The following is a 15985-nucleotide window of genomic DNA, read 5'->3' on the forward strand; positions in this document are numbered from 1 at the left end:
AAACACTATTTTTCAGCAGAAAAAATTACAGTTATGCTTGTTTTCCCCCACTTGACTCTATATAGTCACAAAACTCAGGGGCTTTTGATATTATTAAATCTCAGTTCCCTAGTCTTTTCCAAGCACATCACAAGGGACAGGGAGAGAGACTGCGCCAGCACGTTGGTGGTGTTTCCTGAGGAGGTCAGGCTAAGGATATGCCTTGAGGTTCTTCCATTGTACCAGAACTGCCCAGAGGGTCGCAATCACTTTCCCCCAGGCTTGATATTTCGAGAAATGGGAATATCAGCTTATTTCATCACTGTGTGTTGTAAAAAGGCCATAGCTTCAATATTAAACTGAATCTGTGAGTCTTTTTTTGGGTATCCTGATAACTTATCTGAATTACCCATCAAGGCTGAATTACCATCTGAAGTGTTAAAGCATCTTTTAAAAATTGTACACTTCCAGCAGTTTCCTAGGCAGTGTGCTAACCTTTCACTCCTTTCTATTATTTTCCTTGGCAATTGTGAAGCGACAAATTGATAACAGGATTGGAACACTGATATTTACCGTATCCCATTAAAGTCTTGATTTTGGTACGCTCGCTGTTAATCTCTATAGGCATATTGACTCTTCACTGCAGATGTGTAAGCTTTTGATGAAACAGAACTTGTGCCAAAATCAATACACAGGCCAAGACAGAAGTAGGAGGACACTTGCAATTAATAATGATTAGATCTGAATTTTACTAACAGAGGGCTGAATCTTCTTCCATTTAAATCAGTGGCAGAATTCCATATTAGATTTTACTCTTTTGGAGTCAGCAAAATACACTTAGCTTTTGCATAGGACTTACATGCCTAAAGCACTGCATACCTGTTAATTAAAAATAAGTAACTGAGTAACTATACTAAGTTGACTCTCTATGAACAGAACATCCATTACTTAAAAACAGTCTTTGGAGTGTTTACAGCTGATTTTATAATCTACTCATTTTATATTGTTTTGTCCCAAATCTAAAGGTGTACTGACCTGAAGTTTCCTTAACTATAAAATGTAAAAGGAGACAAAGCTGCGAGAAATGTAAAGATTGTTTTGTGAGACTTGGGAAAAAAAAAGGGAAAAAACCCCAAACTAAAAGTGACCCACAAGATACTTTTACCCCTCCAAAAACTTTTATGGCAGTAATTGACTTGAAAAAAAACCCCATTGATATGAATGATCGTATCATTCATAGTGTGACGCTAGTTTTGAGGCAGGTCCAAATAAATAGTTTCAGGGTAAAACAATTATTTCCTGGTGCATTCATTCCTCTGTGATATTGGAATGCCCTCAGCCATTACAGTCAACAGGAGCTGACGGCTTTTACTGTGTTTCACATAAGATATATAAGATTGCGGTTCATAAAGCATCTTTTTGACAGCTTGTGTGTTCTCCATGCTTGCATCAACTTTTTACTCAGTAAAAGGGTTGGCTTTACATAGGTGTGAATTTGGCTGCTTTTTATTGTTATTATTTGAATTACATAACACTTTGTTGGGTATTTACATATCCCTCCTCCTCCTATCAATGAAATACCCTTTTCTTGTGTTTTGTTTTCCCTCTGCACAAAGTAGGGTCTTCCTTGAAAGAGACTCGGAGCGCTGTCGTGTTTGCGTTTGGTCTGGAAGGCCACCTAGTGACACAACCGTGCAGGAGAAAATGCACAACCCTGTTTGAGTTGTGATTTCTTTTTTCTTAGTCGATTTAAATGATCTTGCTACACTCAAGCATGGCCTTGGGGGTTTGTTGCTGTTCCCTCAAGTGGTATTTCAAAAATTTTAGAGTATATTTTGATTTCTTAAGAACATATGGGGTTTATTTGAGACGGGAGCATGCAATTAATCCCTGCTAGGAAAGAAACACAATTTTTTGTGCAGAATGGTGGTAGATAGACACCTGAGCAGATCTGTCACAAACACAGTGTCACTCTCCTGACCAGTTATCAGAGCCAAATGTACCCAGTGGTTGTGATCCCCTGCCTTCCATGGTACAAACCAACCCCAGGTGGGTGCCTGGGGCCATGACATCTCTGCAATTAAAATGTAAAATTCCGCTTTGTTTTCGTCACAGCTCACCTTGGATGGGTGGCACTGGGTGAATAAGCAATGAGCAGAGCTGTCAGTTCTCGAGCAGTAAATACAGTAAAAAACAAGCAGAAAGTCACCGACACTCCCGCTGCCAGCAAGAAGACATGTTTTGGGGAGTAACTCAGGGGGTTTCTGCTTCTCCACACCATGGCTAGCACTGCACCTGCTGTACGCTCTCCGCTCAGCCGTCAGGACTGGGATCCACCGCTGCAGACATTGAGGCTGAAGAAGTCCCCTCAGCTGCTGGCAACCTGGGGTAAAACGACATGGTGCCTGAGGTCTGAAGGGGCTCCCTGGAGGAACAAATGAGGAATGGGGACACAGACACACATGCGCGCTGGCAGCACAGTTGCTGGACAGGGATGAGCACCCAAGCATGGGGTAACATGGCAGGTGGATGGGAAGTGCAAAGGTGACAGGGCCCAACGACCCTGTGTGGATGTAGGCGTTGGAGGCTCGCCAGGAGGACGGGCGCACAGCCCCTGTGGGCTTTGGGGCGAGAAGGCCTCACAGGGCGCTGAGGGGGCTCCTGCGGTGCCCACCGGGGCTGCGCCCCCCTCAGAAGCGGGGCCCCACGGGGGACCGTGGGCAGCCGCACGCCCGTGAGGAGCCGACGCCGTGGGCGCCCCAGACCCGTAAGGGGAGCTCAGGGCTTCTCGGAGCGGCGCCCCCGGCCGCCCCGGGGCTTACCCTCGGCTGAGGCACCTGAGGCGCCGGCGCCCGCGGCGCGGCCACTCCCCGGCGGGGCGCGGGCGGTGCCTGCCCGCTCCGGGGCGCCCGGAGCGCGGCGGCGGCGGCGGCGGGTGGAAACCGCGTCCCGGCAGTGCTGAGCCCTGGCCGGCCCCGCTCCGCTTCGCTCCATGGAGGCGGCCAACGGGGCCCTGCCCGAGGGCGCGGCGGGGGCCTCCCGCGGCAGCGCGGCCGCCCCGTCGGGCAAGAAGGAGGTGAAGGTGGTGATCGTGGGGGACGGCGGCTGCGGGAAGACGTCGCTGCTGATGGTGTACGCCAAGGGCTCCTTCCCCGAGGTGAGCGGGCCTGGCCTGCCCGGGGCGCGGAGGGGCCGCGACCGCCCGGCAAAGCGGCCGGTGCTGGCTGCGACCTGCTTGTCCCTCGCTAGACCTGCTTCTCCTCCCTTTGCAGCAATACGCGCCGTCCGTCTTCGAGAAGTATACTACCAGCGTAACGGTGGGGAAAAAGGAGGTCACCCTGAATTTGTACGATACCGCAGGTAAGGGTGGTTTCAGTTTTTTATTTTTTCACAGGCACTTTCCATTTTCACAATCCCAAAACTGCAAGAGGCGGTTTATGTGTGGCTGCTGGGATGGGACCAGCCTGGGACTAGGCCCAAACCCAGCCCCCGGGTTTTAGTAATTTCAGGTAAATAAGCAGAAACTGCTTTTACTGGTGTAAAATGCTGCTCCTGTGAATGCACCCGTATTTCTGTTCCAACAGCTTTTGCTGTGTAAACTTAAACCAGACTGATACTTGAAGACTGTAAAACTGGACATATTTTCAAATTGTTTTTCTACTAGCTTACTTTTAGCATGTTATTGCAGTTAAGACTGATAGAGTTTAAAGAACAAACAAAACAACAACCGTTACCTTTTGCATGCATAAAAATGTGCCTTCCAGAAAAAAAAAAAAAAGGGTCACTTGCCTAATGGCAGTTCTAGCCGTGGACTCGTTCATTATTTTAACAGCCCAGTTTATTAAGAAAATCATACCAAATAGCAAACATATCTGAAGGTATTAAACCCCGTTCCCAGATGCAAAGCATAACACATTCAACCAGGAAAATATTTTAATCTCCTGCCATGTGTGATCAAACAGCAAAAAAGGCTGGTTTGTGTTCAAAATAAAAAGGCTGTAGCAGTGAAAGTTATTTGAAAATGCTGGTAGTTTGTTCAGGTTCATTTCAGGAACTTGTGAAATGGTTTGCATTCAACTTCATTCAAAGTTCCTAGACTCTGTTATCCAGCTGTGTTCCTAAACGAACCCTAAAATTGACACGTGCTCTGTTTCAGCTCAGCATAAATCATCTGTTCCAGTTCAAGCCTGTGGAGTTGTTCCAAATTTACACCGAGACAAATAAGAACCGAATGCAGTCTATAATTGTTTTCTAATAGTAATAAGATACACTGATATCTGAATAATTTTAAACATTTTTACTCTAAAAGTGATTTTTATTTATAATCTTTACTGCAGCATAGTAAGATCCTGAGTACCCAGTTTGCCAATATATCTTCTTGTGTTGAAATTACTGTTCTCAAGTACAGTGATTTGGATAATGTAGCTTCTACCTAATGGCAAAGCTTTTGTGTTTAAGTCTTAGAGGAAGAGAGAAGGGCTGAAATCTAGCATGAGCAACCAAAGAGAGCCTTCCTTAATATAGTGTGTTGGCACAAAGAACTTGCCACAGTGAACTTGTTAAGTTTTTATGCTTGTTTGCTGTCAGTGTGGAATTTTTGCCTGTCACACAGTTCTTGATACTTGGCCAGCTCCCATTTGAAATCACCGTGCTGCAGCTTCCAGCATTTGCCTTTGAAGTCTCTTCCAGGCTTTAAGGAACATGGGCTGGATGCAGAAATGGCAATAGGTAGGGCAAGTTCAGTATTGCAGCACTAGGCTCTTGCAAGCCTGACGTAAGTGCCCAGCTCCTTGAGTCATGCAGAGAGTTCAGCTCTGTGCAAGACCTACAGCCACCAGCAGCTCAGAGAACGCTCACTAAACCCGGTGCTGGTGACTTGTCTTACCCCGTTTCCTTGTTCATGCATGTAACTTTAGCAGAAAGTGCCTACTCTTCCACATTTAGTTCACAGCTATAAATACTGTCTTGGACCAAAGCACTTCCCCGTTGAAGAACAGAGCAGGGCATATTTTGTGTCTCATAAGAAACTTTGGGAAGTGGAGATGGCTAGTTGGCAGAGCACTTTACCATGAAAGAGCAGTTGCTTTCCATCTCTCATCTGGAAACCTTGAAACCCAACATGTTTCACCTCCCAAAACAGCGTCATGGCCACCGGGCTACAAGTGCTAGAGGCTGCTGACACTTGGCTCCTCCCTTCCTGTTAAATGGCTTTTGGTTTGCATGAGACACGTTCAGATTATCAGGTGCAAAGAAAGGTGGGACATTGCCACTGCAGTTAAGGCATTTGCTTCCGAGGGGGAAAGACTTGAGTTTTGGTTCTGTTTCAAAGCTGCTTATGTAGTTCTGTCAGTTACAGATCTGTGTCATACTCTGTAATTCAAGCAGCTTTTCATCCTCTTTCTGAAGCTGGAAGTTATGCTAGAGGAAGAGCTCACTTGAACACACGCTTTAATTCCATCCTGTTTTTAATAATACAAAACTTCTGTTGAGTTCCTTAAGGGTTAGACTAGGACAAAGAGTTGCATCCTGTCCTCTAAGTTCAAATAGTGCAGTAAGAGAAGAGCAAGGGGAGTGTCCAGTTCAGGAGACAAGACAGGTCCTGTACCTCTGTCACATGGATGCAGCATGGGAGATGCAGTTTCAGTTCAGCATTTCACTATGTTGACTTGCTTCTGTCATATCATGCAGCAGCAGCTCATTAAATTCCTCTCTCAGCCGTGTGATGATGCTCTGGGGTAGGTGTACAGCAGCAATTGCAGCTTAAAGAGGAGACTAAACATAACTTACTGGAAGTACAGTGGATTAACAGCATAGCATATTGGCCAAATTTTATGAATCATCTGACTTACTGAACTGCTTGAGTTGGTCTTGCTCTTCTCTAAAATACTAAGACAGCTTTACACTTGTGTTTTGCTTCTCAGTCTGAAAGGTTCCCAAATCATTCAGATTATCATAAAATCATTTAACTGCGATCAAAAGGATGTAAAACCATTTCTGAGGTGCCATGTAGCAGTGTAGGGGAGAAGGCAAAGCTATTCTAAAAAGTGTCACTAGATCTTCATGATGCACCCACTGCAGAAGAAGCTTGGATATTTTTAGGGTCTTGCTAAGAGCAACACTAAATAGAGCTGCATGTACTTCAGTGTCATGGGAAGGTAAAGGACAGGTTCAGCTCTATTGGCTGTTTAAAGTTAGAAGGATTCTTTGTATTGTCAAGTCCTGTGCAGCTTGAGACTTTGAGCTTGACCTACTTACTGAAGGAGAAGGACACAAAGTGCCTAAGAATCAAACATTTCAAGCTACAAAAAGTTTTTTTTTTTTCTTGACAGGAATTTCGGTAACAAATGAAATTAATGAGTTAGTCTAAAATATGCTAGAGTAACAATTTTTTGTGAGACTTTTGTACTATGCTACTCTGTCTTCCTCACCAGAGACACCTCTTGCTGTTGCAGGAAGTTGGTGGTATAAATACGCAATGCGTAAAGGCTTTGTAATATCACTTGTCTCATCTGCAAACAGGCTTTGCCGCTGCTTATTCAATTAAAAGTTTCCGTCTCTTGCTGTGCTCGATAGAGGCAAAGGCATTAAGAGGTAAATTAACTCTAATTTTTTACATACTGAGGGAGCAGTGTTGATGCTTTAGCTGCAGTTCAGGCACAAGGTTCAATTTCTGATGCTGTTTAGTGCAGGAGTTTCTCTGACCAAAGAGAAGAGCTCTTCTGGACTGGGGAAGGCGGGGGAGGAAGTAATGCCTCATCATTGTGGGTGCTCGCTCTGACTGGCAGGAAGCACACGCAAAGCCTCCAGTGGGGTTTTCAGGTCTGTAATGACAGATGCACAGCAGTCTGAGGCCTTAAGAGAAATTTTAGAAGCTGGTATATGAAAGAATAATTTTTTGTACCTTTGAAAGGGAGGATGTGCCTGAGGGAGACAAAAAACCCCAACTTTTTAATTGAAGTGTGCTTCCCCTGCACCCCAAGTGTCCTCCTCTACTTGTTTTATCCATGCCAAGAATGCCTCTTTCCCAATTTTTTTTAAACTGATTAGTAAAAAAAACATAGCTGGCAAGCTAATAACCATGGTATTCCCATGGAGCCTGCAGAATAACAAATAAAACAGCATTGGGTGCATTTCTGTGTGCCTGTGAGGGCACACCATTGCATGGTTCAATGTCAGTCCTAAACCACGAGCGTGGGGTATTACAGACAACGTGTGGCCATACATAGGAAGTGGTTGGCTGGTCTGGACAGGGTGGCAGGATATTACATTCTTCCTTACCTATAGGCAGCTGGTGGTGATGGACAGCGCTGCTGTACGTTAGGACAGCACATACTGGTAAACTCCTAGGCTGGCAAGTCTTGACGCTCATCATTGATCCTCTCCTGGTCAATGACAGCGGGTGCTGAGCTCCTTTATGGACTGAGCAACGCACAGGCTGACACGTGTTGGGTGGTGAACTGGTGAAGAGCAGACAAAGGGGAACATGCATGTGAAACCAAGACCTGCGGTTTCATGTCTTCCCCCGTTCATCCTCAACCATCACCTGAGGCCCCACCTCACCATAGGGCCCTGACTGCAGTGATGTGGGTTACACAGCATGTCACAGAGGCACGCAGGAGTGAGGTCTTTGCAAAGAATTAGCAAAATATTGGTGAATTCAGCTGGACAGAGTTTTTCCTTTAAAAAAAAAACAAACAGGGTCTCTGATGCTACAATGAATTGAGGAAGGCAGAGGAGAGTCACAGATATGCTCACATGTAGGCATATAGTTGACCAGTTCTTCCACAGCATGCTACTTGTTAACTGGGGAAAGAAAACAGCTACCCATGCTTGAGGAAGCACACTTGGGGCCTTTGCGTATATGTTCAGTTACTGCTTGGGTTCAGCCCTGTTCTTTCATTTTAAAACTCTTTTACTGGAAGACCTGCATCTGTGCCAAACTAGCTCTGACCACAGACTGAGCAGCTTTACAGAGAAAAAGTCTCCCAGACCCTTTCTTGCATTTCATCAGCAGCATTTAAGGATGGGGCAGGAAGGGGATTGTTTGCAGTGACAGGGACATTGATGTTTAGACACAGCTTGATCCAGGTCCTGTTAAATCCTCAACAACCAAAGAACTGCATCTGCGCTTTAAAAAAATGTTTCTTCTCCTTCCAAGTGAGCGCTGCAATCATCCAACCATAATACAAGTTAAGCAATTACCATCTAACCTTCCCCCTGTGGTCTCTATGCTATACCTCGTTCTGCACTCTGTATGTGAAATTCCAAATATGCATGGAGCCACCCACATTTTATACAGCAGCATTTTATCATGCATTTATTTTCTCAGTTTGCTTAAAAACCCATGGCTGCACTGCTGGTTTTGAAGATGAAGGTGCTGTTCACTAGAGCATATCTATAGTTTTTGACTTGCAATACAGCATATTTGTGTCACACCATTGAAGATACCTCTTCCAGGAGAGTATGGTTACCCCATCCAGGAGAGTATGGTTTTAGCTGTATGTTCTGATTCCAAGCAAGCAAACATGTTTATTTCAAGGGGACAGTCCTGTCTGCCTCACAAATTGCCAGCAATAATTCGGGAGGACCTTTTGATTTTACAAGCTATATTGGTAGAAGCTCAGAGGCATGAACTTGAAAGGGAAAAATCATACACAGCACATAACACTGGAGGAAGTTAGGAAGAAAACAGAAAGTTTGGCACCTGATATATTTAATGCATTTAGAAGATTATCTCAGCAACAAAATGGTAAATTGGCTGCAAACAAGTAGGTGGATCTGGGAGAGTAAGAAGGGCTAAGCAGTACAGTCTTTGCTCTGAATGTTTATACAACATGCATAATTTTATCAATTGTCTATTATTTCTAGATTAAACACTGAGGGATTGATACTTCTTTGTCCTGCACTTCACCCACAGAGCATGCTGCTCTTGGGGGATCTCAAATACAGAGTGGTTCAAACCTAAGATTCTGATTTTACAGACATCTCGGGCAAACTGAGTAATGGCTTATACAGTAGGATTTGCCTTGTAATAACCTGTATCTCAATCCATTGGTTAAATTGACGGGGGGAGGGGATGGGGGGGGACACACAACACACAAAGTATTGTAGAATTTTTGGCCTTCTGATGTCTGCATTTCTTCAGATTGCGGCTGGGGACAAGCATGTTGGGTGGAGTGATAAATATGTGACTTGGGACTGAGCCAGGTGCCAGGGCAGGAATTATTGGTATAAAGTTGGGGCACACTGAAATTTTCATCATCCCTTCATCTGAAGTATCAGTACAAAGATTTGAGATGTATAAATTCCCTGTAGGGCAGTTTCTGGATTGTGTGTACATTGTGGTGATCATGGGAAGGAATGGCATTCCTAACTCTCATTTGGGAAATTCGGTGCATCAGAGACATACCTGATTCCAGGGAAAGCATTCAGGGGGCAAATAGCTCTTCCACAGAAATCATGGTTTCTTCCATGGTACTTAATAAAGTCTCTGAAAAAGTTGCAAATGAAAGATTGGGTTTTTTTCCCTGAGCTGTCAACTCTACCTGGTAATTATTGCTTTCTTGAACTTCATCTCTCAAAGCAAGACACCTTTAGACCCTAGCATGGCAAATACTGCTAAGTCACATGTACGGCAAGGGGAAGAGTACAGGTCTGAAGCAAATTAGCTTCCTCTTGTCAGATCACATGCTAGACTATCCCTAATCAGAAGCATGACAAATCCTCTGCTCTTCCAAAATTCAGCAGCGTCCCTAAGATCCGCTGTGTAGGTCTGCTTCAAAGACTACTTGAGCCTGGCTTATGTTGCAACATGTTTTGTGAAATGACATGTGTGCTGCTACAGTGAGCAGCGGTGCTAAAGGCACACTGCTAATAGCTGCTTCCTCTCAGCTTGCTGAGTGGAAAACTTGCTTCTCCCAGCCAAGATTTTTACTTCAGCCGTCACATCTAGCAAATACGGTGTTTCTTCTCACAGCATCGCATGCACAAATGTATTTGGGAGAATGGAACCACTGCCAAATTGCAAATGTTTTAATCAATATCTGTCAAATTCCTTTTGCTGATTTTGCTTGTGAGCAGCAACTTGGCAATTAGAACTACTTGCAGGTACTTAGAAGTTGGACAAAGCAGGCTTTTTATTAAAACTTGCCAATGACATGTTTTCTATTCTAAAGCATCACTTTTGTCAGTGAAGAGGAATCTCCTGCACTTAACGGAAGGAATTCTACAAGTATGGAAAGCTTTCAGTCTATGCAATTATAGTACTGTTGGTTTTGATCTCAAGTACGTATCTTTAACATGCAGTATGATGGAGAACATGTAAAGACAGAGATTTCTTTTACCCAAAACATTCTCTGTGTTTCAGGCCAGGAAGACTATGATCGGCTACGACCGCTCTCTTACCAGAACACAAACGTCGTGTTAATTTGTTACGATGTCATGAACCCCACTAGCTATGATAACGTAGCATCTAAGGTAAGAGACTTTCATAATTGCTTCAACCTTTTAAATTAATTACCTACGCCTGATATATGGCAGGATGTCAGATTAAAAAAGCTGATGCTTTTAGCATCCTGTACCCTGGGCATGTAGATGCGCAGATCACTCATCATTCACCGAGCTGCAGGTCACAGACCTTAGACCTGGAGCTCACCTCTCCGTGGCTCATAAGCACTCAGAACGGGGGTTGACTCTGCAGGACACTAAGAAGATCACAAACCAGTGGTGAAATCACTGCTTTATCTGTAGCGATGTCACAAAACCAAGATTCCACCCAGGCATTTAAGATTCAAGTCTGCTTCAATCACATGCATATTTAAATACAGGGGAGAGACATATAAGCAACCACTTGTTTGTACTAGGATTTCTGTAATCCTCCAAAGCAGAAATTAGCATTCCTGTACATAGCACCGGCAAAAGAAAGCAAGACTTGGTCCAAATTCTGCTCTTAAATATGACTTTAGAGGAGCTCTTCTGAATTTAAACAGATGTTAAGCATACACTTTGGCATAGCGGCAGGTGTTACAAAGCAACTGACTTTGGATAGGACTTAAATGTTTCTGTAACCTAAATAGCACATGTTGGGCCCCTACCGCTATATTAATGACTTTCAAAACACTGAAATTGCAGGGTATATTAAATGCTGGTTCTGTTCCTTGGCTTTATTGTTTTGATTTGGGGTGGGGGGAAGCTAGATGTTAAAGTTTTGTTGTTCTGCCATCAGTGGTATCCTGAAGTGAATCACTTCTGCCGAGGTGTCCCGCTCGTACTCATCGGCTGCAAGACAGACCTTCGGAAAGACAAAGAACAGTTGCGCAAACTCAGGGCTTCTAAGCAGGAACCCATTACTTACAACCAGGTAAATACAAGTGCATTTAAAGCAGTGTCCTCTTTACAAGAGATAAAGCACACTTAGTTCAACTGCATCATTGCTCACAAGTGCAATCACAGATACTCCAAAAGTCGGTGATCACAGTGTCCAGATAAAGAAATTATTGACAGTCAGCACTAACGGGTTTCTGTAAGTCATTTATGGAAGTGGCCAAATTTTTGGTACCAAAGTAAAGAGAAATTTGGAGAGCATTTTGTATATCTTGCGATGTCTGGAAGGAAACTGCTAGCTATGCCTTCTAGGCTCATTACATCTCATTCTTTCTTTCACAGCTGAGTTATTACTGTTACAAATTTGTAAGCCTCAACAAGTTTGTTGGACTCCCTTCGTAATTTTTATTAGGATACGTTGCTCCCATCACTGGTACTTTGATCGGGATTGTGAGAAAGACTGGAGATGCTAGGTTACGCATTACAGGATTGATACACATTACAGGATTAAAAATACTGACCATTCTGGAAAAAATGTGTTTCGCAAACCCTATTTAAAAATAAAGCCTTTCAATGACAATAGCAAAAACATCTGCAAGGCTTCTCTAACAAAAGAAACTTTTCTTTGAAGTCTCTAAAGTAATCTTAAAAAAAATGCGTATTATCTTTTCAATTTAGGTATTACAAAGCAGTGAGACTTAAAACTAGTGTTACAACACTGGCATAGCTGTCCCTGGTACAGGAGGAAGAGTCAGTGGTGGAACATTGTCCCACGTCATGCGAGACCTTTCTGCTCTAGTCTTCCCCCCACCCCTTTTTTCTTTAACTACAAAGCTGTCCTTCTCCTCTCATCTCAGAGCAAGAACAGCAGCTCTTGAACTGTTTGAGACACAAGTCCAGGGAACAAGGTTAAGTGTACTAAGGTCTTGAATGAATCATTCCTTTTTCTAAACACCATGAAAAGAAACAGCAACTGCATCACCGCTAAACCATTCTGGGATTTTTAACTTGTCTTCCTTGTGCTCAAGATGAGATACCCATCCTGTCGCTTTGTGAACAGCTGTAGGTTGTCCCTCATTTGCATTAATAACTCCATCACCCTCACACAGGAGGTTCAGGGCAAGCAACAGACACTTTTGGCAAGTCTGCTGAGGCCTCATGCAATTAAATTCCAGGGCCCACATGATGTACAAACTTTGTCTCCTATGTGAGCCCTCCCACTTGGTTTTTCTCCCCTTACATATACGCTACCTCAGTCTTTTACAGCTGGTGGCATCTCGAGTCACACGACGTGATGCTTCTGATCCCAGGCACAGAGGACCTGAACAGTATCTGCCAGCACTGCAGCTTGCAACAACTGGAAGGAGACAAACTTCGCTTAAATATGCTGGAGAAAAAGCCCCCTATAGAAGCCTAAGTGCTCAAGTGAACCCGCTCCCAAGGCTTATAATGAATAAATGTAGAGTTTGTGAGCTGTGGGTTGCAGACCTGGAATCACACTCCAGGGCTCACAAGCATTCAAATACTGGGGGCTGACAATGAAAGGATCACAAGCAAAGTAAGAAATCACTGTGTTTTGTCTGTAGTGATTTCGCGCAACCAGAATTGCATGCAAATATTCTAGATTCTGGTCTGTTCCCATTGCATGCATTTGGGTGAGGCTGAGAAACAGGCACCCATTTGTGTATACGAGGATTTCAGTCAAGCCGTTGTGATGCTCCAAAGCAAAAGTTAGGGTTCCTGCATGTGCACCGGCAAGACATGGGGTTAGATTCTGCTCTTGCATGTGACATTCAATGCTAAAGGTGACATCACATAATAGTTAAGGTCAGGCCTGAAAAAAAAAAATCCCCACGTAGTCATCTTATCCTCACTTGGGTATCCACCTCAGCATTTCTTTTAAACGAACTTAATACTGAGAATATTTTTATACTATCAGCAGTCAGCATCTCAGAGTCTCCAATGCCGTGAACTGTTAGGCCAGGCAGAGAGTTTATTACCAATGCCACACACTCTAGCACTGTACTCAGAGGCAGCTCCTTTCTTCCTGACCTCATGACACAAAGACATACAAAATAATTCCCTTTCTTTCCTATCTCACCTTCCTTCTCTCATACCTTGGGTTTTACATCTTTTCTTACCTTTTGTTCTTTCCAGGGTGAAGCAGCTTGTCAGCAGATTAATGCAGAAGTTTATCTGGAGTGCTCAGCAAAATGTCGTGAAAACATAGAAAATGTTTTTAAAGAAGCAACAACCATTGCGCTGAATGCCATGAAAAAAGCCAAGCGCCAAAAGAAGCGGACAGTATGCTCAGTGTTATGATCTGGACTGGAAGAGAGCATTGACTGCACAAAAGCAAAGTGATTCCGATGTTAAGAACAGCATAACTTCAAAGAACTTGTTCTTTTCCTTACATCTTTATATTCCTAGAACAATTTTTATTTTAAAATTGTAATTATTTTTAGTATTTTTGCACTTTGTTGAACTGCTCTCAAAGTTTTCAAAGCTCTTTATCAAGGTTAACCAATGCTGCATGCCTTTGTCCATCTGGCTTTTGCTTCTAACTGCAAATGACCACCAGTCGCGTGTCAGACTCACTATTTAAATTGCAACAAACCATGACTGCTACTATATGACTTAAGTAGCGTGGGGTTTTTTCCCCCTGCAAAATAATTGTGGGATGTTATAGCTACAACATACTGTCTTTTTCAAGCAGAAAAGCTGAAAAACCACATCTTTTTAAAGGGAGTTGTGTTAGAGCAGCTTATCAGGCATCTTTGAAGGGACAGAAATGAAGTTCTGCCTTAACATTTTCAAATTAATTTATTTGGTGGCAGTGATACGAGTTAGCCTCCAGTTGCCCCCAGAGTGTGCAGACAGAGCATCCACTACTGCCCTTGTGCCACTGGGCCGGCTTCACAGAGCTGCTCCTTTAGAGGTCTCCTTGCAAGGCCTGTTACTGTAATAGAAAGTAGTATTTATCAATGGAAATACATCAGTTGCTCCAATTCAGAAATGGAATATCATGGAAAATACTTAATTTACAGCAGTCAGTAGAAGTACTCCAAGCAGCGTAATGTAAAGTCAGTTTTACAATAAACTTACATAGCTTATTTAAGACGTGACAGATGCAAATATTGGTGCATACTTGGGGAACTACTTAACTCATTTGTTAACTGATAAAATAATCTCTACTGCTAGAAATTAAAATTTTCCCTTTTGTGATTGTGTCAGTTACCTGTTTTAAGGACAAGGGATGCTACCACTGCACAACCTAGCACATGTGCCTCAAATCTTCTTTTTGCACATCCTCATGCAGCATGACCTCAGATTTCAGGAGCAATCACTCGTTGGTAGCCATCATAAACCAAATCCTTGATGGGGAAGGAGGTTTCTGCAGTACAGGTGTTGCTGAAAGCTTTCTGTACAAGGCAAACGACAGCCCATCCTAAGGGAGAACAGGCAGGACTTGCGCAATGGTAACAAGACACAACCTTTTGCCAAAAAGTTTAGGTGGTGTGTGCCAGGAGTCTATTAGACAAACATTGCCCAAAGAGCCTGGTAACTGTACATCATACAGAGTTCATGTGACTTTATCCTGTGCTGGTTACATGACCAGCTGGTGAAAAACTAACTTTGAAGCAAGCCATCACTAGTTCTTTTTTGTTTGGTGTTTTTTTTTCTTACACACAGCATCGAGATCTCAATCCTTGAAATGTTACTTTTTTTGTCTTCCCCTAACATGTTTTGGTTTAATTAAGGTTTGTGAATCCCTATGAGCTTAAAATGGAAAAATTTAAAAAAATTACAAGCCTGTGCACATTGTGGACTATAGAAAAATCTTGAACTGTGCAGCCCTTTCTCCAGGAGACGATGTTTGTCAGTGAAAGACAGAGAACCACCCATCGCCTTACCCAGTACAAAACTGAAACATCAATGCACAGTAAGTTACCACATTTACCCTCAGCTCCACAGCAGGAATCTTTCTTGCTTTTTTTTATCTTGAGTTTCTCATGCTGCAGAATTGAAGTTACTCACCACATGCAGAGCTCCCCACCCCTGGAGAACCAGGTCAACTGCTCAGATCCAGCAAGTTCCAGCATTGCTCTCAAAATAAAACAATTTAAATCTCATAAATGGAGAGTTCAAAGGATAAACACCACCCAATCTCAGAGGGTGTGCAGAAGCCAAATAGCAAGATACAGCCCAGCTAGTGTGAAAGTTGTTCAAAATCCGCTAATTGCGATTTATTGTTCATGCCCACAGGACAGTGACACTGTAAAGCTAATTTTGCTAGCCTCACAGCAACAGAAGAACTGATGAAAACATTGCAAGTCTGTAGTGCATATGTATTTCTTCATGAGCACACTTACTGGGAGAAGGGCATAATTTTCACATCACACACTGCCAAAGCACATGCCCAGCTTGGGCTTTGTGCTAGGCTCAAAGGAAGCCTTCACCACTGGGGAAGACACTGCCTATAAGGCAGCTCACAATACTGCAGCTGGCCTTGGGAAGTACAGATGTTACAGCACCCAAAACAAGCTTATTTGAATGAGTAAGTTTAAATTCAAGCAGCACAAGTTGTTAAGCAAGATGGCAGTCAGTATTTGTCCTCTGCCATCCTCCTGAACGAGTGTTTACATTCTTTTAATTATTGGTACAAGCACAGCGTCTAAAGCAA

At 43.4% G+C, this 15985-nt stretch overlaps 1 protein-coding gene and 1 long non-coding RNA gene across 3 annotated transcripts; one reads left to right on the forward strand and one right to left on the reverse strand.

Annotated features, from left to right (window-relative positions):
• Positions 1-2874: 2874 nt before the first annotated feature.
• RHOF (ras homolog family member F, filopodia associated) lies at positions 2875-14526 on the forward strand. Of its 2 annotated transcripts, none has more exons than XM_075109863.1 (5): positions 2875-3136; positions 3252-3339; positions 10346-10455; positions 11204-11338; positions 13459-14526. In XM_075109863.1, the coding sequence occupies exons 1-5, from the start codon at positions 2972-2974 to the stop codon at positions 13621-13623; spliced, it is 663 nt and encodes a 220-aa protein (XP_074965964.1). In that variant the 5' UTR covers positions 2875-2971; the 3' UTR covers positions 13624-14526. The 2 variants fall into 2 exon arrangements, with proteins under 2 accessions (XP_074965964.1, XP_074965965.1); XM_075109864.1 differs by lacking the exon at positions 13459-14526 and adding an exon at positions 12558-12638.
• Positions 6304-9804, reverse strand: LOC142064648 (uncharacterized). Its single transcript, XR_012663180.1, has 3 exons — positions 9389-9804; positions 7258-7436; positions 6304-6800 (listed from the first exon to the last, which is right to left on the reverse strand). It is a non-coding gene; the product is annotated as an uncharacterized LOC142064648 (long non-coding RNA).
• Positions 14527-15985: the final 1459 nt, after the last annotated feature.

The sequence above is a fragment of the Phalacrocorax aristotelis genome, chromosome 15 (genome assembly GCF_949628215.1).
Source record: "Phalacrocorax aristotelis chromosome 15, bGulAri2.1, whole genome shotgun sequence".
Taxonomy (NCBI): domain Eukaryota; kingdom Metazoa; phylum Chordata; class Aves; order Suliformes; family Phalacrocoracidae; genus Phalacrocorax; species Phalacrocorax aristotelis.